This window comes from Cajanus cajan, chromosome 1, assembly GCF_000230855.2.
Source record: "Cajanus cajan strain Asha chromosome 1, NIPB_CcT2T_4, whole genome shotgun sequence".
NCBI classification, from domain to species: Eukaryota; Viridiplantae; Streptophyta; class Magnoliopsida; order Fabales; family Fabaceae; genus Cajanus; species Cajanus cajan.
In genome coordinates, this window is record NC_138517.1 from 79616726 (window position 1) to 79641466 (window position 24741).

General features: G+C 32.2%; 5 protein-coding genes across 12 annotated transcripts; 1 reads left to right on the forward strand and 4 right to left on the reverse strand.

Annotated features, from left to right (window-relative positions):
* Positions 1-580: 580 nt before the first annotated feature.
* On the reverse strand, positions 581-4702 carry RFNR2 (root FNR 2). 2 transcript variants are annotated; one of them, XM_020366038.3, is made up of 5 exons: positions 4408-4702; positions 4073-4129; positions 3051-3383; positions 2444-2663; positions 581-1279 (listed from the first exon to the last, which is right to left on the reverse strand). In XM_020366038.3, the coding sequence occupies exons 1-5, from the start codon at positions 4429-4431 to the stop codon at positions 780-782; spliced, it is 1134 nt and encodes a 377-aa protein (XP_020221627.1). In that variant the 5' UTR covers positions 4432-4702; the 3' UTR covers positions 581-779. The 2 variants fall into 2 exon arrangements, with proteins under 2 accessions (XP_020221627.1, XP_020221626.1); XM_020366037.3 differs by having other exon boundaries at positions 4073-4132.
* Positions 4703-7547: 2845 nt separating this feature from the next.
* LOC109803648 (large ribosomal subunit protein uL13w) lies at positions 7548-9161 on the reverse strand. The gene is made up of 4 exons (XM_020365318.3): positions 8819-9161; positions 8629-8745; positions 8267-8354; positions 7548-7891 (listed from the first exon to the last, which is right to left on the reverse strand). The coding sequence occupies exons 1-4, from the start codon at positions 9088-9090 to the stop codon at positions 7748-7750; spliced, it is 621 nt and encodes a 206-aa protein (XP_020220907.1). The 5' UTR covers positions 9091-9161; the 3' UTR covers positions 7548-7747.
* A 694-nt stretch (positions 9162-9855) lies between these two features.
* Positions 9856-16399, forward strand: LOC109803477 (nuclear transcription factor Y subunit A-7). 7 transcript variants are annotated; one of them, XM_020365075.3, is made up of 6 exons: positions 9857-10013; positions 11975-12035; positions 14305-14379; positions 15236-15337; positions 15422-15586; positions 15786-16399. In XM_020365075.3, exons 2-6 carry the CDS (start codon positions 12024-12026, stop codon positions 15969-15971), a joined length of 540 nt encoding a protein of 179 aa, XP_020220664.1. In that variant the 5' UTR covers positions 9857-10013; positions 11975-12023; the 3' UTR covers positions 15972-16399. The 7 variants fall into 7 exon arrangements, with proteins under 7 accessions (XP_020220660.1, XP_020220664.1, XP_020220662.1 ...); XM_020365073.3 differs by having other exon boundaries at positions 9859-10013; positions 14305-14441; XM_020365076.3 differs by having other exon boundaries at positions 9966-10176.
* A 74-nt stretch (positions 16400-16473) lies between these two features.
* On the reverse strand, positions 16474-17110 carry LOC109803479 (ubiquitin-ribosomal protein eS31 fusion protein). The gene has a single exon (XM_020365078.3). It carries the CDS (start codon positions 17042-17044, stop codon positions 16577-16579), a length of 468 nt encoding a protein of 155 aa, XP_020220667.1. The 5' UTR covers positions 17045-17110; the 3' UTR covers positions 16474-16576.
* A 1762-nt stretch (positions 17111-18872) lies between these two features.
* On the reverse strand, positions 18873-22727 carry LOC109804437 (uncharacterized). The gene is made up of 4 exons (XM_083063836.1): positions 22287-22727; positions 21572-22009; positions 20712-21335; positions 18873-20536 (listed from the first exon to the last, which is right to left on the reverse strand). Exons 1-4 carry the CDS (start codon positions 22662-22664, stop codon positions 20405-20407), a joined length of 1572 nt encoding a protein of 523 aa, XP_082919962.1. The 5' UTR covers positions 22665-22727; the 3' UTR covers positions 18873-20404.
* Positions 22728-24741: the final 2014 nt, after the last annotated feature.

Genomic DNA, 24741 nt, shown 5'->3' on the forward strand with positions numbered 1-24741 from the left:
ATTATTGCTGATGGTTATGAAATACGACAAAATTCTCGCAATATTATTAAATAACCAAATAATTTAAAGGAACTCATCCTCATTCAAGTTCTAATACTCTTGCATAATTTTTTTTTATTTCTTTTTTCATTATACTCGGCCTTGATTATATTTCATAGGAGAAAAATACCAACAATTTTAATACTCTTTTGAAAACTGATATTAGCTAATTAAACTTCATTAAGAATTACAAAATTTAGTAAATCTCACTTTTCATTACAAGAAATTTGCCGTGACTTAAAATTTTATAATTTTTAATAAATTTTAAATAAAAGTTTCAAAAAGTATACTAAAAAGATTATAAAAAAAATATTACTAGCAACCTGAATTTACTGAAATTCTCACTTTAATAGTAAAACTCCCCAAAAAAAAATTATGATTTTCAATCAATTTTAACTAATTATAGAGAAAGTGTTGATAAAAGAATGTTAAAAAGAATATTGCAAACATTTTTCTCCTTATTAAAATTAAAATTAAAATTTTGGTTAAAGAAAATATGAAAACCCTTAACAAAATGGACTCTACAATATTGCCACCACCATTGACATGGATTTTCAATTCTGTATCCATAAGAAGACAATATATCATTGCAATTTACTAATACAGAACAAGTACAGCTACTCAAGCAGCTTAATGAATATTATTAATGAAATGTACCAAATGAAAATGTTTCTGTTTTGTTTTTGTTTTTTTCTCCTTTCAGACAAAGGGGACTACTCTGCAATCTGCACTAGAGAATCTCAATAGACTTCAACATGCCATTGTTTGTTCTTCTTAAGCTGTGAAAGCTTCTCTTCCCAGCTTTCCCCTCTTTGCTCAGCAACCCTCTTCAGTGTGTCTTGGATCCCAGGCATCATCCCTTTTAGACCACAGAAATAAATGTGGGCCCCATTATCCAGGAGTTTGAAGATTTCATCACTATACTCCTCAATCTTATCCTGAACATACATTTTGCCTCCATTTTTGTTCTTTTGTTCTCTGCTAAGGGCTCGGTCATAGCGGAAATTGTTCGGGTGATCCTTGAGGTATTTGCTGAATTCATCATCATAGAGAAGACTGTCAGAATTGGCAACTCCAAGGAAAAGCCATGCCAGTCCACCAAACTTGAATGTAGGGACTGATTCCATGAACATTCGACGCAGATAGCCTCTGAATGGAGCGACACCGGTACCGGTGGCAATCATGATGTGGGTAGCATTAGGGTCATCCTCAGGTAAAAGCATTATCTTTCCTGAAGGGCCTGCCCAAAAATTGTAGATGACTCAATTCCTAGCCAAGAAGATGCAAGTTCACCAACATTTGTAATGTGAAATACTTGACAACCTAAGACTAGTTAAAACATTGCAAGTTTGTTTGCCTCACCATTTTGTTATATATCTTTCTTTTCTTGGTGAGTGGAGAAGCAAGACAAAATGAACAAAAACAAGAGCTAACAAAAGAAAGAACAAAAGAACAGAGACAATAAAAGAAAGTTAAAATAGAGGTGGGATGATGCTCCAAACAACCAGGACTACTAAAGTACTAACTTGGCCAGGAAATCAGCACTATAATTTGCTTCACGTGGAATATGGACCTCATGTAGGTCTTGTTATACTATCACAAAATTATAGAATAACTGCTTTTCAATTGTGAGAAATTTGGCGGTGGATACTTTAGTTCCTAAGAATGCATAAAACCGCACCTTAGTTCCTAAGAACAACAAATGTCAATCATACTGGTCCTTTTAAGGGGCTAACGTGTCTTGTGTTCAAGACTTGATATTAACATTGTGATTTCTATGAACTAGAAAGGGGTTTTACATTCCCAGGGATTAATGTGTCCGCCAAGTTTTGAAGGACAATTTTTTTGAGAGGGGGGGGGGGGGGGGGTATTATAAATTTTATATGTCAAATATTGCAGGAAACAAACACACAAACATTGAGCATTACAGTTTAGGATGTAAACAACATTGCAACTTTTATCAGTAGAGATGGACAAACCAAAATGAAATAGAAAAAATCAAGGACGAAAGGATGAATGACCACTGTATTTAACGGAAAGTGAAAGGATATTATAAATTTTATAATGTCAAATATTGCGAGAAAACACAACCACTGAGCATTAAAATCCAATAGGGGCATAACCATAAAACTGAACCAAAACTTTCAAGCTCAAACTAATGAATTTGGATATGCAGTTTAGTACTAATTGGTAATTAAACTAACATATAGTATACTTTTTATTTATTTAGTTTATCATTTTTCTTAACCAAGCCCCATATGAATAAATAAGAAGAGATTAGAAAATCCCCAACTGAGCAAGGTGGACTGGGGCATCACTTTGTCGGAATACAAATTTTGGGAAGTTATAGAAGAATTGAGAAATTATGTCAACTTTTGCTGGAGTAAAAAGAGTTGGCTCTTACCTGTGATCTGAATTTTGTCTCCAGGCTTTGAGTTACACAAAAAGTTGCTACAAATGCCATTCTTGGATGGATCTTCTTTTCCTGTCTCGGGATCATAATAAACAGCACGGCGCACACACAAGCTCGCTGTTTTACCATCAAAAAAGTCTCCATACCTTGTGGAAGCAATTGAATATAGTCGGACATTATGGGGAGCCCCAGGTTTCTTTGGATTTTCACCCTGCCACCAATGTAAAGTAGTATTTGCAAGTTGTGAAATCATTCAGAATTTCAAATGCATGAACTTCAACATCTGACCCAATGAAAAAAGGAATAATGCTTTACACATGATATAATAAGCTCAAAGGAACCATTAATTTTTAGATGGAAGGTGGAGGGGGGAAGAGGGGGCAGAATCAGCTTAAATTCTGATGATGACTAATAATATTAAGTTCTTTGGGAAAGAACACATAATTGAACAATGTTAAATATCAAAAATGCAGTCCTTCCATCAAAATTAATTTATCCAAAAAATCTTTAGGCATAGATCAATCATGATAGATTCACGATCATTACTCAGAAGGAACGACAGGAAGCAAAGAATAACTATCATTAATAAGCCACTTACTGGTGGAATGACACCATAACTTTGTCCTTCCCAGTAGGGAACATTCCCACCATGATCAATCACAATATGACAAGTTTCCCCAGGAGCCTTTGGTCCCACTAGCCTCTCAACAGAAACAATTGTTGCTGTATAGGGTTCTTTAGGCTTGTATAGGTTCAAGGGAGGTTCTTTAGCATCTTCCAATTCTAAAGGTGAGACAGTAACTTTGGGTGCACTTGCTTGTTGCACTGACATGCATATCACTTGTCGACTTCTCAAACAAGAGTTGTTTGCCTTCAAGTCCAAAGTAAATACTGGTGCCCATGATTTATTGGAGAAGTTTAAGCTAGGGGCCTGCATCATCAAGTGTAGTTTTCCTTAAGAATACAAGTTACTAAACAAAATATAGGAAGCTAAATTTCATAACGTAATTATATAAACAGAATCTCTTATTCTAACAACTGCAGTACTATACATAGTGCCTTGACAGTCCAGTTATGAAAATCAATTGATATATAATAACACAAGTATCTAAAGAAACAATGTGTAAAACTCAGAACACATGTTAAGTCAAAACAAGAAGCAAAACTCAAAATATACATGTGTTAAGTGGACACCAAAATACTTAAAACTCTGCGTTTTTCTAATATAATGTTCAAGCCACAGGTTAATGGATTATAGCCAACCTAGGAGGTTAGCCTAGCCTTTTGACCAAAATATAAAACCTTCACCTCCACCCCATATTTCTTCAACCCCATTCCAATCAAGCAGGTACAGAAACGAACCGAATCAAATGTATTGTAAACATGGCTTTATCTAAACGCATTCAGAAATAAACATGAACATCCCCTAATCGCTACAGTTGATCCCTCAAAGTATTTTAACAGAAAACTAAATTAACATACTCATAAAAAACTAGCATAACTAAACATTCTTCAGACAACATGATCTGTAATTTAACATGACACAACCAGCAGAAGCATCAGATTAGCATGTTTCCAAAGTCAAAAGGCAGAAAAAACGAATCAAAAGTACTGTCAAACCTTAAACGCAGATCTTCTGAGAGTCAAATCGTTGCCAACAGGAACAGTTGCAGCCATCTGCTAAACCCCCACAAAAGTCTTAGTTCATGAATTAAATTTCACTCGGTAACTGAAAAACTTAGGGAGAAACAAAAATCATTTTAAACCCCCACTTGGGTTAAATTTCTAAGCTTTGACGTTCTACAAACACGTCTTGACTCACCACTTAAGAACCCAAATAGATAAATAGAGCCAAAAAAAAACAAGTAAAGAAAAGGTGAAATTTTGATGCCGTTTGGGGTGACCCATTTATTCCGCGAAGGCAAAACAGTGACAGCGTGGAGAAAGGGATGTACCTGAGACAAGGCCAAAGGAGCCATCTTAAGATCGAGGGTGTTGAAGTTGTGACAGCAGAAGAAGGGATGGGTTTGAAAAGTGAACAAGTGTAATAATATTGAGAATTGAGAATGATAAGAATGGGTGTAAATGTGTAATATAAGGAAGGTGGCACACCAACAACAACAACTGTGTCAAACTGCTTTGATTTGGGTCAGTTTGATGATCCTTTGGCGAAAGGGAAAGGTCGGGTTTTTTTAGTTTTTCCTTGGCTCCTCGTAGTGTCACTGCCTCTCTCTCGCCTTCACCTACCCATGTGATGTAAGGTTGCTACTTCCTATGAATTTAGGAATACTTAATTCCTTTTTTCAAAATTAAATAAAAATATTATTAATACATTTAATGAGAAAATAGCCAATAAATTGTTTTTTAAAATAAAGATAAAAAGATTATAAAGACGGTAAGATTGAACATAGGTTCACATGCTTCTAAATACTCAAATTTCTCCCCCACTCAACCAAAACTATAAATTATTTAAATTGTCATCAATAAAATTTTTTTATTATGTATAGTTGATTTATTAATTTTTACTAAAAAATACTTTAAACTTAAAAAGCATACATATCATAATTCATTAACACATTGTCATCATTATTATTATCGTCTCTAATGACAATTTTATTTATGATCTTTTAATATTAATTATCTATTTTAATCTAATTATGAATAATTTTTATTCTGATAAGAAGAAAAAAATTATTTGAAACATTCTCTCTATTTATATATATATATATACGAAAAAATTATAATTATAAATATAAGTAAATTAAAGAAACAATCAAAAAAATATTTTTTCATTGATTTGATTTAGTTTATTCTATTTCACTAAACATAATTATTATGTTATTATTTATTATTAGACTATGATATATTATTTTATTTTATTGTATATATACCTATATATATATATATAATGTGTAAACATATAGTTATTATACAGTTTATAATATATGATGTAATAGTTATGAAAGAATTAGATGAAAAAAAATGAATAACCCTCAATAAGTTTTAAAGTATTAAATTACACTACCTTAGTACCTTGTGTTTTTCTATATGAGAAAAAATAGTTAATTCAACAAAATTAATATAAATAGTTAAGTTTGGATAATTTTAATTAATATTATAGATTTAAATCTTATTCCAAATATCATTGAACTTTAATAATTTTTACTGTGATCATTTTTTAATTACATTACATCTGATTTCAAAAAAAAAAATTTATAATGAATATATTTGAGTTAATAATCAACAATACATTGGTGTTAATGGTATAAATAAAGGGTATAAATAATTGACTGTGATATTTATACGTCATCGATGTAAAATAATTTTACGTTATCAATTAATTAAAAATTATTGTTGTTGATATAAATAAATATTGTCAATCAATTAAAAATAATTATTAATTATTATTGATATGACTTTCAAGATAGTATTATTAACAAGTTCATTATACATAATAGTTTGTGACTAAATAATAATGTAAAATATTCTATACATATAATTTTCTTAACAATAAAAGAAAAACAATTAATATACTCAAAACATTCGTATGTTTCTTATAATTAAAACAAAAATATATTTAATGAAAAAAATAATAAATAACTTTCATACACATTAAATTAAACCATCACTTCCATTTATGTGACTTGTTAAGTATCAAGTAATAATGGGATTCATTGAGTGTTAAGTAAGTGTGGTGTCACCTACATTCAAATGACCTTAAACTAAGTGTGCATTAGAAATAAAGTCTAAATCATAAATTATCATTCTCCTTTTACATTTGACAAAAACTACAAAGAATCATTTCTTTATAGATCGATGTGATTTTTACTTATATGTAAATCTAAACATAAAAAAGTGATAAAAAAAATTAAATATAAATTATTTTTAAGAATTAAATATATTTTAATTCTCAAATTTTTATCAATTGTCATTGTTTTTACCAATTTGAGTTATGACAATTTTACTGATTTTAACTTTTAGTCTATAAAATTTTCACTTTTGTTTATAGAGAAAGTTTTAGAAACAAACAAAACAAAATTTATTCAGAACTACAAGTAAAAATAAAATAAAAAAATCATAAACTAAACATACTTAATCCCCAATGATAATCTGCTAACATAATCACAAGCTTACACTAAAGGTTTCACTAGAATAACTTGGCCCATGATTGGAAACGGAGTCTGAAAGCGGCGGGCAATAGTTAGCTTTTTTATATACATTTTTTCATCGAACTGAAGGAAACGTTATTCAGGCCCTTTTTTATTTTTATTTTTCATCTTACTCACAATTTTTTACTCATTTTTGATTATTTTATTTTGCCATTTCTTCCCACCCTTGCACTCTTCTTTGTTTCTGCTGTGTAAAAATTCATACCGATTTATTTTCATCGAGGATACTATCGTTGAAAAGAAAACGTGTGTAGTTTGAATATCTTGTTTCTCCGCATAGATGTTGCGTAAATTTGTATTAAGATGATCTTTATTTCCCATAAACATATTTTTAATTCCTTAAATTTAATTAAACTTATTTTTGCCTCTTCAAATTTAAAATTAATTTTTTATTCTTATAATTTTCAAAAATCCTCTTTTAACCCTTCAAACTATTAATATCATATTAAAAATAACATTGAAACGATTATATAACAAATTTAGTATTATTTTTTCACAAACAAAAATATTACTAAATAAGTTTTGTACAACAATATTTGACATATTTTTAAAAAATATATTGAATATAAGAACTAAAACAACTTTTTAAAAATATTATAAGAATTACAAGATCAATTTTAAATTTAAAAAATTAAAAACAAATTTACTTTAAATTAAGATTAAAAACATATTTAAACTTTTTAAAAAAATTATTTTCCACAGAAGGTACTTTATAAAAAACTCTAGTACATATAACCTTGATGGCACAGCCATAGAAACAAGAGCTTCCATGGGTAAAAGGGGAACTACAGCCACATACATTTTGTTCGAGCAAAGGATCATTCCAACAATTTCAAAAACAAATTCTACCAGAAACAAACAAGAATTGCTAGTAAACACTGCCAACAAATTTCGTTAAAATGACTCGATTAAAAGACAGCAAAGGGTAATCGGGGAAGGCAACGAAAACTTCTTAGATGACAAAATTTCTGCAAAACCACACGAATAAATAACAGACAGCTTCCAAGATTATCAGATATCCGATCTATTATCCCATAACATATATGAAAGACTAACAAAATTTGAAAGGAAAGTTCAATTTGCTATATGTGGCACCCAAAATTTAGAAAACACTAGCAAAGACTACTCAGTACTTGACAGGAGCAAGAATATCAAGTTGGGAACCGAGCTTCTCCTCAGCAATCTTCTCTGCCTTCACCCTCAATTTGTTGAGCTGCTTCTTTCTCTCGTAAACCAACTCTGCTTTCTCCTTTCTCTTTTTCTCCAGCTCCTGTAAGCAATAAAACAATTACTCACATCAGCAAACAACACATCCATATCTATTATCTACTATAGGTTAACAATAGCTTATACATAATCAAATTAGCATAAAACCCAATTTATGCAACAATCTAATTTAGATTCCCCTTCGATATCGAACAAGGAAAATAACAACTTTCAACCCATATTACAGAACTGTGGAAAGAAAAGAAACCAGGTTTGCATAAACTTAACAATAGGAATAATATATATAATATATAAATCGAAAACATATATATGGACTTCACAATTAGCGATAAGATCATATTAGAATATGCTGAATAATTGTAGAAAATGCCCATTTAAAATGATTAGCGCAGCAAAAGCTCACAAAGCAAAAACCTACCTTAATGGTGTCATAGTAGCTCCATCCAACTTCAGATGACAACCGACCCAGCACGCAGTACTTGTGTCCTTTCTGAAGCCTCAAGACCCTGATTTCATTTTTACATCATTTAGCTAAACATTCAAAAGAGAAACAACAATTATTTATTCAACGCGATAGAGCTTAATAACCAACCCCTAACAACACAAAAGCTTTTCACACTTCCAGTGAATCACAAATATTAAGAGTAAGTTTGGATACAACGCCTAAGTTTCTAATAGAAAAACATTAAAAGTCATAATTAATCATCGGTTGAAATTACAAACATTAGACCCTAATAAAAGTAGAAATCAGCATACAAATGAGAAAGATAGAAAACATACTTGAGAGCATCAGGAACAACCATTCTCTTGGTCTTGTCATAAGGAGGAGGGATCCCCTCGTAAACCTTCAAACGAGCAAGAGCAGCTTCCCCACGTTTGGTCTTGTGCGGTATCATTCTAAAAGCAGAAAATGTCAGAACCCTAAAGCCCAAATAAAAAAGATAGAAGATTTGAAATAGAAGAAACCAACCCACGAACAGTGCGCCAGAAAATCTTAGCTGGAGCGCGGAAGTGGATGGGACCGTGGGAGGGTTTGGTGTTCATGCGTTTGCGGAGGAATCTCATGTACTTCATCTTCTGCCTGACGAGGCCTCCGGAGATGCAAATCTCTTCGCACCTCACGACCACCACTTTCTGGCCGTTGAGAAGCTCCTTCGCCACGATCGACGCTAACCGCCCCAACATGTGGTGGCGAGCGTCGACCACCACCCTCTTTGCACAGATTCCGGAACCTGACACCATCTTCCTTCCCTCACGCACCACACAGATTACACAAACCCTTTCTCTTCTTGCTGCTTAAGGAGCTGCACATTAGGGTTTTTCTTTTTCATGTACCCTATGGCTATGGGTCGGGTCGCCCCGATTTTTATGGGCTAAGCCCAACTCAACTCTTCTCTTTTTTACTTTCTTTTCTTCGCTATAACTTACTTATTATCTGAAAAAAGAAAAAACAAATTGCATCTCTCTAAACGCAATTAGCCAGATTCTACCGTTATTTTTTTATTGAAAAAATGATAAATGTTTTTTTTTAAGTTATAATTTTTTTACGTTGATATTGGGAATTTTTTTATTAATAATTAAAACATAACAGTCAGTGATAATAGCAAATAAATAAATAAATATAGTGTAAATTACGTGAAAATATATCACATTAGTAATTAAAAAAAAATAAAGAACTAAAATAAATATTTTTAAAAAATATAAAACTAAAGTAAAAAAAGAAAAATATAAAGTTGATCACTTTAACCACCATTTGAATTACCTGCGGTTGGAAAGAGAAAGAAAATTTAATCTGTACCATTAATTTTATTTTTTTTAACTTTATAAAACAGATGAAAAAATTGACAGCGGGATCAGGGAGGATTCAAACGCACATTTATGAAGAAAATTATAAGTTCTTAAGGGATGCTCGACTATTTTGTGAATCAGCAATTGATAACATAGTTATTCTGAAACGGAAAAGGACACAAAATAAGAAGTTAATTTTTTTTTTTTTAATAGGTAGAAAATTATAATGAGGAAAATACGAAAGTTAATTTGAGAAAAGTAAATGATAGGAATTAGAAAGTGAGTTAAGTGTAAGTGTGGGTTTATTTGTGTGATTTGGGTGAGTGGGTGTGGTGTGGATAGGTGGCAGCTACGACACAAAACAACACTCCCAATTCGTAAGAACACTCTCTCTTCCCTTTTCTCAATTCAACAAACTGCATCACTTCTTCTTCGCTTTTCCCTTTCCCACTTTCCAATCTTTTCTTTTTGCCTTCGTTTTTTTTCTTCTGTTTTTCGGAACCTCGCTGTTCATTCTCGTATTTCGATTCGGATAGATAGGTAATCAGATTTTTTTTTTTTTTAAAAAGCTCGTACTTGCTGGCTTGTGCTTAACTTCTTTCTTTGTATTGTTGATTGGTTATGCTCATGAGTCTTTGATTTTGAAACCTATTGTATTGGGATTTGGGGTTAAGAATTGGAAATGGACAGTAATTGTAGATTTTGTCCTTGGTTTTGCTTGCAAATTTATAATTGCTGGTTTGGTATCTGGATAATTATAATGGTTTTCAGATGTGATTTTAGGAGATGTTTATGCGCTGAATTTAGGATATTAGGTTAAGCCTCAACATGAGGAATAATGTCGTTTTTTTCAACATGGGATATGTTAACAACTTTTCCTTGTTTTGTTGTTTTAATTAAATTTTAGCATATCTTAAATGGATTAGTAGTTTATTTTGATCCATCCATTATATTCCAATTCAGAATCCATATGTTTGTCAAGAGGGTTACTATTATTAGAGCTATAATTAATTGATGCTGCTAAAACAATTTGATGTACAAATGAATTGGCTTATGCAGACCCTTTTAGTGGACTCTTGTAATCTGTATGAAAATTTAATTACTTGTTATACTCTCTACTCCCTTGGCTGCAGTAATAGGTGATAAATTAAATGATTGATTATAAGTTTAGGGGGAGGCACTTCAATCCACCTTAGAGGTGAGAATTGGAGACCATACCTTACCACAAGTCACATGGTTTTAAGTATCTCAAGTCCATCATGCAAAATGGTGGAGTTAAAGGGGAATGTAAACCATAGGATTCAATCGGGTGGAAAAAAAGGAGAGTGCCTTGACTTGAGTATTATTTGTGATACAAAGGTACCACTTAATCTTCAGGGGAAGTTTTACCACACAACTATAAGACATGTGATGTTGTATGGAAATGGAATTGAGTGTTGTTGGGTTGCAAAAAACCAACAAGAGAAAAAATTCAATGTAGCAGAAATGAGAATATTGCATTGGATGAGTAGACATACTAGACAAGATATGAGTGCACTGAAAAAATTAGGATGGCACATATTGTAGAAAAAAATGGTAAAATCTTGTCTTAGATGGTTTGGGAATGTATTGAGAAGATTGGTAGATGCCTTAATTGAGAAAGTAGATCAGATGGAAGGTAGCCTTATCACTGGAGGGAGAGGGAGAATGAGAAAAATTATAGGTGAAATGATTGAAAAGGATTTATAGGTCAATGGTTTGTCTATGGACATGATTCACAATAAAACACTATAGTTTGATCCATGTAGGATGTGGCCAATCCCACCTTTGGGGAAAAGGCTTGAATGTTTGTTATACTTGGGCTGTTGGGCATACTATACTAGCATAAAAATACATGTTCACTGCAAGGTCCCTATGGATTTTTTTCATTTCTTTGATATTGTATTGTAGTTCTAAAGTGTTTTTTTCCCCCTTTCTCTGTATTCATTCTACTTATATAGGCATAGCTAATAAACAATTATAACAAATATAGCATCTTGTTGAGTTGATTCATCAGCACCAACTTTTTGTGCTTATTTAAAATTTTGCCAGGCTCTATTCCTCATCTGCAAGCTCCATTCATCTTAGATATTAGTTTTTGTCTCATTTTTTGTTTTCTGGTTGCATCTATGTTTTAACACAGTATATCCAAAAGATAACATTTCCTTTCCATTTGAAGAAACTATAATTGCATACAGTATCCAAAAGATAATATTTCCTTTCCATTTTCTTAATTTATTTTTTTCCTGATTTTGTTTTCTGTTCGAAGCATGTATGCAATAGTCTTGAATTTTGTTAACAATATGTGTTCTGCTTCCAGATCTGGACACTATTGCATGTAAATCAGGAAATCATGACTTCTTCCACTCATGAACTCACAGGTATTTACATTAAAATAAAAATCTTCTCCAATTTTTCTTTTAAGCTACATAGCTAACTTTTTAATTCATTATAAGTGGATTAAATTCATTTCTCAAAAGTGATCAATTTATGGGAAAATTTCTTGTGTTGTCTTGTCTGATTTGTTCATCCATGTAAGAACATTTGTTCAACAGAAATGAGAACCTTGACATACTATTTGTGCTAATACTAGAGTGTTCACTAGAAGTTATGTGCTACAGTGAAATTTTTATTGAATTGCAGCTAGACTTTCAATGTTATGTGAACTGGAATCAGGGTATTGAACTGCAATCACAAGTGAAAGGTGGATAGCACAAAATTCAGGAATGTTGTGATTGATGAGTGGATAGGGTGAGATGTAAAACCATCTTGGGGAAGTAAGACAAATATATGATGGCCTACACAAGTCCTAGTAAATGTAGAATTGCTGAGTATGCCCCTTTAAAAGGAGATATGAGGAGACAAAAAAGACATCGTAGAGACAATTTAGAAGGGTGACGGGTACCTAGGGAAACCCAAATATTGTTTTATCTCAAGCCTTTAACCTCTTATTTTATATTTCATAAACTGAGCTTTGAAACTTATTTGTTCTAATTTTAGCTATTCCCTTGTTAGCTTATCTGACATCCATTTTGATTTTGGCAATTCAAACAACAGTTACCATTCCGACCAACAAAATCTACTACCCTATTGTTTTTAATTTTCTGTTTGTTTATAAGAATAAGAATGTCACCCTTGACAAATCTAAAGTGAATCTGGAATTTATATTCTAAAACATTATGGTGTGAAGTCCTGAGCTGTAACAATGTGCATAAAATAAAGCTGATAAATATTTCCCTGAAACAATTGAAGTTTAACTGTCTATTTGATACTTTTTGTCTCTCACCGGAAGGTGCGCCTGTGTAGGATGGAATGTGGATTGAAATTTGAGTATCTTATTAATATTCATCTAGAAATTGAAACATATCTGTTTTAACTATTCCCTGGTAATAATTTGTTATTTTCTTGTGGTCTATCGGTTTCCTCTTTGGAAAAATGCCAGACAAAATATTGTTAGTAAGCAGTAAACTCCTAATTGTTGGATGTACAGAAATTAACCCTGAATTCTATAATAACTTTGACTTTAAAATGGGAAAGCCCAAAAGTTATCTGTTTGAACTTGTAGGCTCCTTTGTATTACAACTTTGTAAGAAACTAAATCTTTTTTTTTTGTTGTTGAGAAAATTTAATGACACATATTACACTATCTCTATATATTAATATTAAACAATTTGCAAATTCAGTTTTCTCAGCTACTGTTTTTACGTATGGTGTAGAATTCTTACTGGATTAGTTGCTGGGATTCCTTACAAAATAAAACTTTTGTTGAGAAGTATTATTTGTTCTTCTCAATTTTAGAGTCTATTTCTTGTTGTGCAATTTATTATTAATTAAATTTTGTCTCTTTTCTCTCCTTTTTCTTTCTCTTCTTACTTCTTAGTAATAAATATCTCTATTTAATTGATTGATTTATTGAATAGCCATCCCTCAGTGATTTTGAAATACTGAAAGTCATTAATTTAAGATCGAAGGAGTTCGTAACAACACAATCCTGTTCTGTAGAGGATGTTATCTTTAACCAGAGTAGTGTGCATTAATAATAAATCTTCAAGATCCTAAAGCCCTGTTCTGTAGCAGAGGAAGTTATCTTTTAACCAGAATAGTGTGCACTAATAATAAATCTTCAAGATCCGAAACCGCCAACTCATATCATGCCCCCGCAAATAAAGCCTCACTCCATGCCCAAGGAAAATAAAATAAATACATTACAAAGAATAATATATAAAGCTCACTTTATTTGACGGATTTAGCATAAAAGTTCCATTCGAAGAATATACCTTTTTTTCTCTCAGTTCCTTTCAAACTAAATATATTCAACAACCTCTGTTTCCTTTAAAACTTACAAACTGAACATACATCTGGAGCTTTTGTGTTCCAAGTGGAGTAGATACTTCTGCATTCTGGTTGTGCCGTTGTGGTACATGTGGAGTAGAAAATTTTCTCTTGCCAAGTTTCATGGCCCTTTATTTATTAGGTTGACTTCTAGTTATTTATCTTATTAAAAAAAAATTAGCTTGTCTTCCATGCTATCTAAAGTTGTGTTTTTCTTAAAGTGATGCATTTGACTTGTCCAACTCACCGCCCCAACCCCAAAAGAAAGTACGAACGTAATGTCTGAATCCTGAAATTATTTAACTCACTGTTTTATAGATAATGAAGCTGATGCACAGCAGCAGTCAGAACCACAAATTCAGCCTTTATCTGCAAATGGAATTTCTCATGCAGGTATTGGTACTCAGGTTGTTCCGTATGCAACACCTCCACAGCTTGGAACTGGACATGCTGTGGTATGAACTTCAAATTTTAATAGGCTATCTTTTAATTGTCTTAGTAAATAAGGCCTGTTGGTTTGCCATCCTCGGTGCTTTCATTGGAGCTGGTATCTTAATATTTAACTATTTCAAAATGCTTGGGAATGTTTTGTTTTGTATGGGCCATAGCCATTTTATGCCGTCAAACACTTCTTACCTGTTATCGTTACAAGAGATATACATATTTGTTTTACCATTGAACAAATTTGATTCTGAATATTGTCTAATATATTGTCATGATAAAATTTGTTAGCCCATGTGTCTCGAGTCTTAATAAACAAAAATGAAAGTTATTTTTAATTATTATATGAAAGTAATACTTGATGCTGGGCTTTAAAGTTTTAGAAACTGCTAGGGCTCTTGGTGTAGAGCCTGGGATGGCTTAAATGAAGACTTGTAATCTGACAAATAGTGTTGTTTTCTCTGAAGTTTTGCCGTCTAAGTAAGTTTCTTTAGAGGTTACGTTTGTTGATGAGGTTATTTTCTTGAAATGACCAGAATTTTTTTATCCTGGCAATTGAAGGTTGAACGATTGCCTGAGCAAGTGCTGGTGCCATTTTCTATGTTGATGTGATATCAAAGAAGTAAGAAGTGGCTGCTCAGACTTGGTCAGGCAATTGAATCACTTTCATACCCCCTGCCCTTCCTGGACATATATTTTTTTTTTATCTTGCTACATAGCTGTTGGTTTTTCTGTCACCCAGCATATTTTACAAGGTAAACTCTGTTTTCAATTTACTGACTTTTGTTGCTTATGTCTCTAATTGAAGGCACCGCCCACTTACCCATATCCAGATCCGTACTACAGGAGTATCTTTACTCCCTATGATGCACAAACTTATCCCCCACAACCCTATGGTGGAAATCCAATGGTACATTCTAAATTTTTGGATGTTTGCAATATTGTGGCTTCTTGTTATGATTCTCATATTATCGAATTATATATCCTGGGTCAGGTCCATCTTCAGTTAATGGGAATTCAACAAGCAGGTGTTCCTTTGCCAACTGATACAGTTGAGGAGCCTGTGTTTGTCAATGCAAAACAGTATCACGGTATATTAAGACGTAGACAGTCCCGTGCTAAAGCTGAATCAGAAAAAAAAGCTGCAAGGAACCGGAAGGTATATCTATCCCTATCCGTTCTTAGGTTCCTTTTTAATGATGCCAAAATTTGATTTAAAAAAGATAATTATTAAAAAAAGGAAAATGAAGGGATAAAGGTTCCTAGAAGTTGTGCTGTTAGCTGCTAACTTCTTGATGTTGATATTTTGTGTGTGGCTCTAAGGATTCCCTTACTTGACCTTTAAACAAATGTTTCAGCCATACTTGCATGAATCTCGACATTTGCATGCACTAAGGAGAGCAAGAGGATGTGGAGGTCGGTTTTTGAATTCAAAGAAAAATGAGAATGAGCAGGATGAGGCTGCATCAGCTGAGGAATCACAATCCAATATCAATCTCAATTCTGATAAAAACGAGCTTGCGCCATCAGATAGAACATCCTAAAACTACATAAATGGTGTAGACTGCAGGGATCTGTTGTGTATATCTATGTAAGGAGACCGATCTCCAGCCAACAGCATCCCCGGGTATCTCCTTATCATTCATTCTGGCACTGTACAACACCATAGGTATAAGAGTATAGGTTGTGGTAGGTATGATAGGAGGGTGCAGTATAAAACAAGTAAAAATGTAAATTGAAGTGATTTAACTAAATCTATCCCCAGCGTGGTTCTTTGTAGGTGAGATTTTTATTGTGTGGGTTTTTCTATGTATTAATTGGTGCCTCGGAGGAAAAGTAGATTATTCGAAGCCATGTCTATTTGGTTAGATTATGTTTATTTAGCTTGTGAGACATTAGCTGCTGTACCTCTTGATTTGTTGTTATAAAGGAGGATTGGAGATGGAAATAAAAGGCTTCACATTTGTAGTAATATGAATGGATTTTAAATGCAAGCACACACAATAGAACAACAGAACATGACATAGAAAAGAAAACAAAATCCAATGAACACAAAAGGCAAAATATATTGAGAAGCGAATAATAAAGAATCCAACAGAGAAGTGATTGAAAGTAACGATATAGAAAATGAGAAAAAGTGATTGAAAGGCTAAGCTTGGGGCTTCTGGAAAACATAGGTGAGGCCGCACTTGCCGCAGTAGTGGCGGTCGAAGTGGTTGGCCATGAAGGTGCCGGCGCCGCATTCGGCGTTGGGGCACTCCTTCCTCAGCCTCTGGATCTTGCCGGAGTCGTCGACCTTGTAGAACTGGAGGAGGGCGAGCTTGACCTTCTTGTGCTTGTGCTTAATCTTCTTGGGCTTGGTGTAAGTCTTCTTCTTCCTCTTCTTGGCGCCGCCGCGGAGGCGGAGGACGAGGTGGAGCGTCGACTCCTTCTGGATGTTGTAGTCGGCGAGGGTGCGGCCGTCCTCCAGCTGCTTTCCGGCGAATATGAGGCGCTGCTGGTCGGGCGGAATCCCCTCCTTGTCCTGGATCTTGGCCTTGACGTTGTCGATGGTGTCCGAAGACTCCACCTCCAGGGTTATCGTTTTACCCGTTAGGGTTTTCACGAAAATCTGCATCGTGTTCCTCTGCGCTCTGCTCCCACACTCCCACACTCCCTCACCAGTTAGGGTTCCACTTCCACTTTTTATTATGCATTCTTAGGTTATGCTTCCCTTTCACTCCGTTGGGCCTATTTTTTGCTGGACTCAGCCCATTTCTCAACATTTAATTTAATAGTATGTCTATTGTTACTTATATATACAGTCTACAGTACACCTTTAATATATCTCAGCCTCAGGGGTAAACTGGTCGGTTAAGCTAGGTGTTTGGGTTAAGGTTCAATAATTAAACAAAATATATATTTTTAAAAATTGAAACAAATGAACAAAAGAAAAAGAGATACTTTATTTAAATTTTAATACATGATTGAAAGTATAAATAATATTATAACAACCATTGATAAGAAATCACAAATATCTCAACAAGCAAGCATTGTGTGTAGCAAATTTTGTATTATATAGCAAGTAAAATTAAATCAGGCTTAATTGTCTTTTTGATATTTAAGTATTTGAATTGTGCAATTTTAGTTCACAATATTCTAATTAAAGAATTTTGGTTTCTTAAATATCATAATCGTGTAATTTTAATCCTCAAATTTTAATTAAGTAATTTGAGTATTTCAAATATCATAATTATACGATTTTAATTCATCAAATATCGCAATTATATAATTTTTGACCTAATTAAGTTACATATACTATAATTTTCATTCATGTATTCGTTTATATATATTTATTATTATTAAAATTAGTAACATGTAATTTAAATAGGTCAAAAATTATATAATTGTAATATTTAAACAACTAAAATCACACAATTTTACAGGAATTAAAATTGATTAAATTTGAGGAACCAAAATTGCACAATAATAATGAAACTTAAATTACTCAATTTGAGAGATTAAAATTGTACAACTATAATACTTAGAACTAAAAATGTATTTAAGTAATTAAATTATTATTTTTGCTTCATATCTTCTTCAATTTAACTAATCAACTTATTCCTACAATATATAGTAAAAAAAAGTATAATTAAACATATGTTTAAATATTAAATTAATTATTATTCAAAATAATTTCATATAAAATAGGTTGTTTTGTGTACAGTATTCTTAATTAATTTAATTTAATATATTGTAGATTGGTTTGTTTATATCTATTGGAAAACAAATCCCTTTACTCATTAAGCAATCTCATTATAATCGAGTAACATAAAAATTATTCAATACAATTCCATGATTCAACTCAACACAAAACTATAATTAGATTGATTTAAATAGATTAAGGTATTAAATTAAATCTTTACCCACTTACACACGAAAAGAAATACCCCTATTATATATTTTCTTTTTCAGAAACACATTTCCAGATGTTTAACACATCCGAAAACAATCTTTCGAAAGTGCTTGAAAGTGTTTAGAATCACATGACAGGAGAATACTTTCGATCCCTATCTATTGAGTGCTTTGAAAATTACCGCTGGCCCAAAAACTCATTTTAATTAGGACTCAATATTTGATGTTGTCTTGCTCGCAATATAGCCGCTCATTTCACACAAATTTGATGGGAGATCTTCATAAATGACCTGAATGACCACGACGAGATTGGCATCAATGGACACCATAAGCTCCCACCGATATATGGTTTTTTGGAGGGGAGGATGACAAAATCCAATTATTACAACTCTGTGTTACTCTATTTCTTTACAAGTCAGTTTTTATTCTTAATAGATATGATCATCCTCAAGTTTTATATTGTTCGTGTCATACTTCTTTACAAGTCAGTTTTCATTTTTTTAGAAAGGAAAATCACTTCATAATTCTAAATAGCTAAATTAGTTGTTACATACATCATAATATATTGGCCAAAAGGCATAAAATATAATTGATAGCCATAGCCTTTGTTCACTAGACCATATAAAAAACAAAACACTGAAAGACAATTAAAACAATTTGCATATCCCCTGTATAACTTAGGCCAAAGCAAAAAATATGGTTGCGGGAGTTTGTTCTACAGAACAAAAGCCACTAAATAACTATTTTTGCTTAACCTTTATGTATAAGAATAACAAAACTCTGAGCACGTTTTTGTTTGGGCAAAAAGACTCGCAAAATTCCCGTGCAATGTTCAAGTGGCAAAACTGTCATGATGTACGAAGACATCAAAGACCTCACAAGCTTCACAGAAGTGGAATAGCAGACACGCGAGTGAGAAGCCAGTACTTGGAATTAACTTATCTACAAAGATAAATCAGCAAACGGAACACATAGTCAGCACTCAAAAATCCACATTAGCCACAGAGAATTTGGAGACACTCATTTACAGTGATAATTGAGAAAAATGATGCCATCATTTCAGGGCATTAATTGAAATTCAAAGTGTTTCTTTTCATGATAGAGTTATAACTACACCTATCTTGGTCATATATATATATATATATATATATATATAGAGGAGAGATCTGTTTACTCCAAGAATAAGTCTATTTAGGTTCAATAACTCATGTTCTATATCAAATTTCAACAATCCAATCGTTGAATTTAAAATTTTTAATGCATAGATCAAGTCTGCAAATTTTTAAAAAAATGGATTATGATTTGATACTTTATTTCATTAATTCAAATTGACAGATAATTATAAAATCATTTTATACATTAATTTGAATTAATGAAACAAAGTATCAAATAGTTTTCGAATTTTTTAAAAATTTGCAGATTTGATTTATGCATTAAAAATTTTAAATTCAACGATTGAATCGTTGAAATTTGATGTAAAACATGAGTTATTGATGTAGAACATATATATATATATATATATATATATACATATATATATATATATATGGTCCAATTTATAAAGATTAAAAACATAATTAAAGTTTTCTTTATTAGTTTGAAACCCATTTTTCTTACCAGGAAGGATACAGGAGTCACTAAGACAATAATACATCTTGCAAAGTCTAATAGTAATACCACATATATGTGAAATTATCATAAGCAATTCATTCCCCACCCCATCTCCTTTTCGATTTTTAATTTTGGACAAAACAAGCAATCCAAACTAACAGTTAAAATTGTGATGGATATTGTCATATTCATAAAACACCTTTTAAAATAACATCAAATAATTAGCGCATAAGTTGATATGCTTCAAGAAAGAAAAAAAGTCACTTAGATTAGATGTAGATAATATTTATTTACTTGAATTTAAAAGTAAATAAAAATCATTTCATTTAATAAATCTCAATATACTAGCACTGTCTTTTTCCTTTAAACTCTGTATATGTCATCTCCCTGTACCGCAATACCCACTTCTTATTTAGGATGAATCAATTTACCAAATTTTGTAAAATACCACGTCAATTTACAATTTGAAAATTTACATAAGATGAATGGAAGAAGGACCAGACACAGCAGCAGCTCTCTGTGCTCGATGTGCTTCACATTTATAAAGCTCTTTCATTTCTTTTTTCATGCGACGCGCCTCACGGCGTTCCTCCTTGACAGCAGCCTACAATACAACACAGCCATTACTGTCAATGTTGTACAGTAGCAGTAGAAGTGGACACATAAAAGCCAAACATAAACGTTGTTATTATTCTCGGGGAAACAACCGGTAAGTCTCAAAAAGAAGTCGATAACAATTGCATGCATAAATGAAGCATCATAGTTGATGATACAGATACCTTCCGTTCTTTCTTCTCCTCATTTGACTCAAGGCCATGTTGTTTTCTCTTAAACTGTTCAGTTCTTTCGATGCCCGGGCCTTTAGCCTTTTCAGTGGTCGGTTTCCTACCACTAGGCAAGAAGTCTACTGGGAGATTCTGTTTTCCTCTAAGGGATATTATTTGACTAGAGGAACTCAAGGCCGCAGACACAGTTTCAGCCAATTTCTTTTTCCTAGATACTCCAGGCGCTTCAATCTTTCCAGGGTGGTTATCTAAATTAGAGTAGGTCGAAACAATAGTCTCACAATCCCAAGCTTCTGATTCATCACTACTTTCTTGTACAAATACAACATCCTTGTCTTCATCTTCAACTTCGTACTCCTCAGCATATTCCTTGCAACGGCGAATTACATCAGCAGCAGGCTCGTCTTGTTCCTCAAGCGGGGCATCTTTATTCTTCAATAAATCTGCAGGAACCTTATACATTTCATCATCAAGTTCTAGATCATCCATCACGTTGTTGTTGAGAGAGCGTTTAAGCTTCTCAGCAAGGGACACATCTTCATCAGCTTGATAATTTTCATAATAATCATCACCATCATCATCATAGTCATCATCAGATCCATATTCTTGGCGTTCAAGCTATAACAGAAATATACAGAGAATGAGAATCTTAACGGCAAAAAAGTTCAGCAGCAGTCAATAAAGACATTATAATTGCTAATACAATAAAGGACAAAATTTGGCAAAGGCATCCTCCTGAGGTACCAGAAACAAAGAGGCTCAACATACTTGATTAAATATTATAATTAGTAAACAGAAAGCATCAATGAACCAAAATAGACAGCAAATAAAATATTATGAACAGCTGAACTCACCAAATCAAATTGTTCATCCAGCAAACGACGAACTCTAGGCTTCTCACCAACACAGTCCACTCCTGGTACACCATCTGTTGCCCCATCCAAAGGTACAAAGCCGTCTGTGACTCTGGAATGGGCAGAAACTTGCAGTGCCTGCCCATTGTTTTGGTTTCCATTTATCACAGATTCCATAGCGAAATTCATTCCATTGCATAACCGATCCTTCTCTTCCTCGTCTTCATCTAGATTGGCCCTGACAACAAAGTCTTCTTCCAAATCTTCGACATCAGAGCCCAACCGTGACACATCGCTATCATCAAGCAAAGCAGCCACTTCAGGATCAACCGCTTTCTGAATCCTTACACTGGTAGTCTTGGATGCAACACTGTACAAGGAATTCTCCTCAGGCTCTCCACCAGCCTCAGAAATTTGCAACCTCGAAGCATCATACGCCTAAACTCACCAACAACAAAAAAACATAATTAACCAATTCCCAATTCAACATACAACCAAGCTATTTAATCATCCCTTCAATCCATGCTCCTCGTATCAACATCACCGATCTCACAGTTCAAACACTAACTCACTCAACGAAACAAAAATCACTTAGGTTCTGAAAACACTGTTCTATTATTGACACTCTTGTGAATCAGGAAAAAAAAACTCCAAAAAAACTGTTCCATGTAAAAAAACAACAAAATTCAGATTAAAAGATAAAAGGAGGGAGCACCTTAACATCTCGAGGGAGGTGCTGAAGCTTGAACTTGGGGTTGTGAAAGAAGGAAGAACCAGCGCCAGTGTTCTTGATTTCCCTTAAGTGACTCAAGTAGTTGTAGCCATCATCCGGAAATCCTAGCTCGAGAATCTCCCGCCTGACGTCCTCCGGCAGCGGACCGCCGTCGAGTCCGGCGGCGTATTCGTCGTCGTCGTCGTCAGGGGCGTCTTCGTAAACGGAGTCGGCAGCGACGGGGATGGAGACAGGGTTGTTGTCGACGCGGACGAAGACGCGGTCGGAGTGGGAGAAGGAAGGGTCGGAGGAGTCGCGAGCGATGAGTTGGAACGTAGCAGAGTTTTTCTTGTCGATGAACTTCTTCTTCCTCCCTCCCATTCTGCCTTCCAAATGTTCGACGAAAGCTCACACTGTGTTCCTGTGTTTGCTAACGGTTGCGTTGCGACAGATTATATAATAATAAATGAGATTCATATATTATTAATTTAAATTTTTTTTACCAATAATCAATAATATATTTAAATTATTTTATTTTATTTTTATTTAATTAAATAAGTAAATGATCACACTATTAAAAAATATGATTAGTTGTTCGTGTAAAAAAAATTTATACCGAATAAGTGATTAACTCATAATAAATATCATTTATACGATTAAAAGTTATAATCCATTTCTCAATATTAAACACGAAAGTTATCTTGTCCAAAAGTATTTATATAATTAGAATTTTTAAGAAAATTTTTAGCTTTTTATATAATTTAATTTTATTTACCATAATTATTTATTAATTAAATTTTAATATTCAAAATAAATTATCAATAAAGAATATTTTGTTATAATATAAATTAATTACCATAAATTTAATATATGATTCATATATTTAAACATAATATCTATTTTTATATAATTTATTATAATTTTTAATTATATAATAAACATTTAACATGTATAATAAATTAAAATATTAGTAAAAAGAAATTAAGTATGTAAATTATATTATAATTCAAATTTATATTAAATAAATAATTTATATTATAGTATAATATTATTTTTAATTACTAGTTTTTTAATATTGAAATTTAATTTATACTTTTGATTTTTATGATCTTGTTAATTATGTGTCTCAACTACTTTTCTTGAAAGTCTTTGTTAAATCTTGCATATCACACGCCTGAAAAACTTGTTAATTTTACTGTATGATATAAATCCAAGTAGCAGTATGGTGAACTAAGCTTTTTATCAATGAATTATAAATGTTAGTTGTTTATTTGTAGGAATAATTTTGGTATTTATTTGAGGATACATTGATAAATTTTTTCGTTAGATTCTAAATTCTTTATTAATAAAAGAGATATTTATAAAAGACACTTCGAGACTTTTTTTTTTAATATACTGTTTTTTTTTATATTTATTTAAATAAACTAAACTCAATATATTTACCTAAATATACCATTTAGTTTTTTAGGTAAGAAATCGGTTACTGGGTAACCGATTTCTCAAAAGGATTTTTCAAAATTTGGGTAACCGATTTCTCAAAGGGATTTTTCCAAAATTTTGAAAAATCCCTTTGAGAAATTGGTTACCCAGTAACCGATTTCTCAAAGGCCCTTTTTTTTCGTTTTCTATTTTTTTTTTAAGTTTTTTTTTCTAGATTTATAATTTCTTTTTTAGTTTTTCAGTTTAAAATATATAGATTTTAAAAAAAATTATAATGAAATTTTAAATAATTAATTTAGTTATTATTTTAAATTTAGATTATAAAAATGTATTTAAAATTAAATTTAAAGAATAAAATTGAATAAAATTAATTTTAAATAAAATATTTAAAAAAAAAATATTATGATAAATAACAACTTTAAATAAAAACAATATTAATTGAGATGAACAAGTTGAAATAAAAACAAAATACAGTAAATACATTTTTGAAAGGAACAAACTTTCTGACCCCAAGGAACATGTAATGCATACAACAGTAAAATAAGAACACATAAATCATACACTCCACGATTAAAGGGCAAACTTTTAATACAAACAAAACTCATATTGGCAAAAGAATTTTTAAAAAAAATGGAGAAAAAGAAAGAGGGTAAATAATAATAAATAGAAAAAATATACAGTAAGAATAAGAAGAAGACTACAATAGTAAGAGTTGTAAAACACAGACCACACAATGATTAGAGGAGTAAAAGTAGAAGACAAGATGAAAAATAAAAAAAGAATGAAAAAAAAAAGACAAAACCAAGAAGAAGAAAAAATCTGAAAAGAAGACAAAAGAATGGAGAAGAAGCCATGGAAAGCCATGAAAACAAAAAATCCATACCTCGTAAGCCTTCAAGTGTGAAAAGTTGAAGGGTATTACCGAAAATTTTAAAAAACAAATAAATAAACATTATTTTAACAGTGTAGTTATTGCTATGTAAAAAGTAGTGTAATCACTCCTATAGAAAGAGACTAC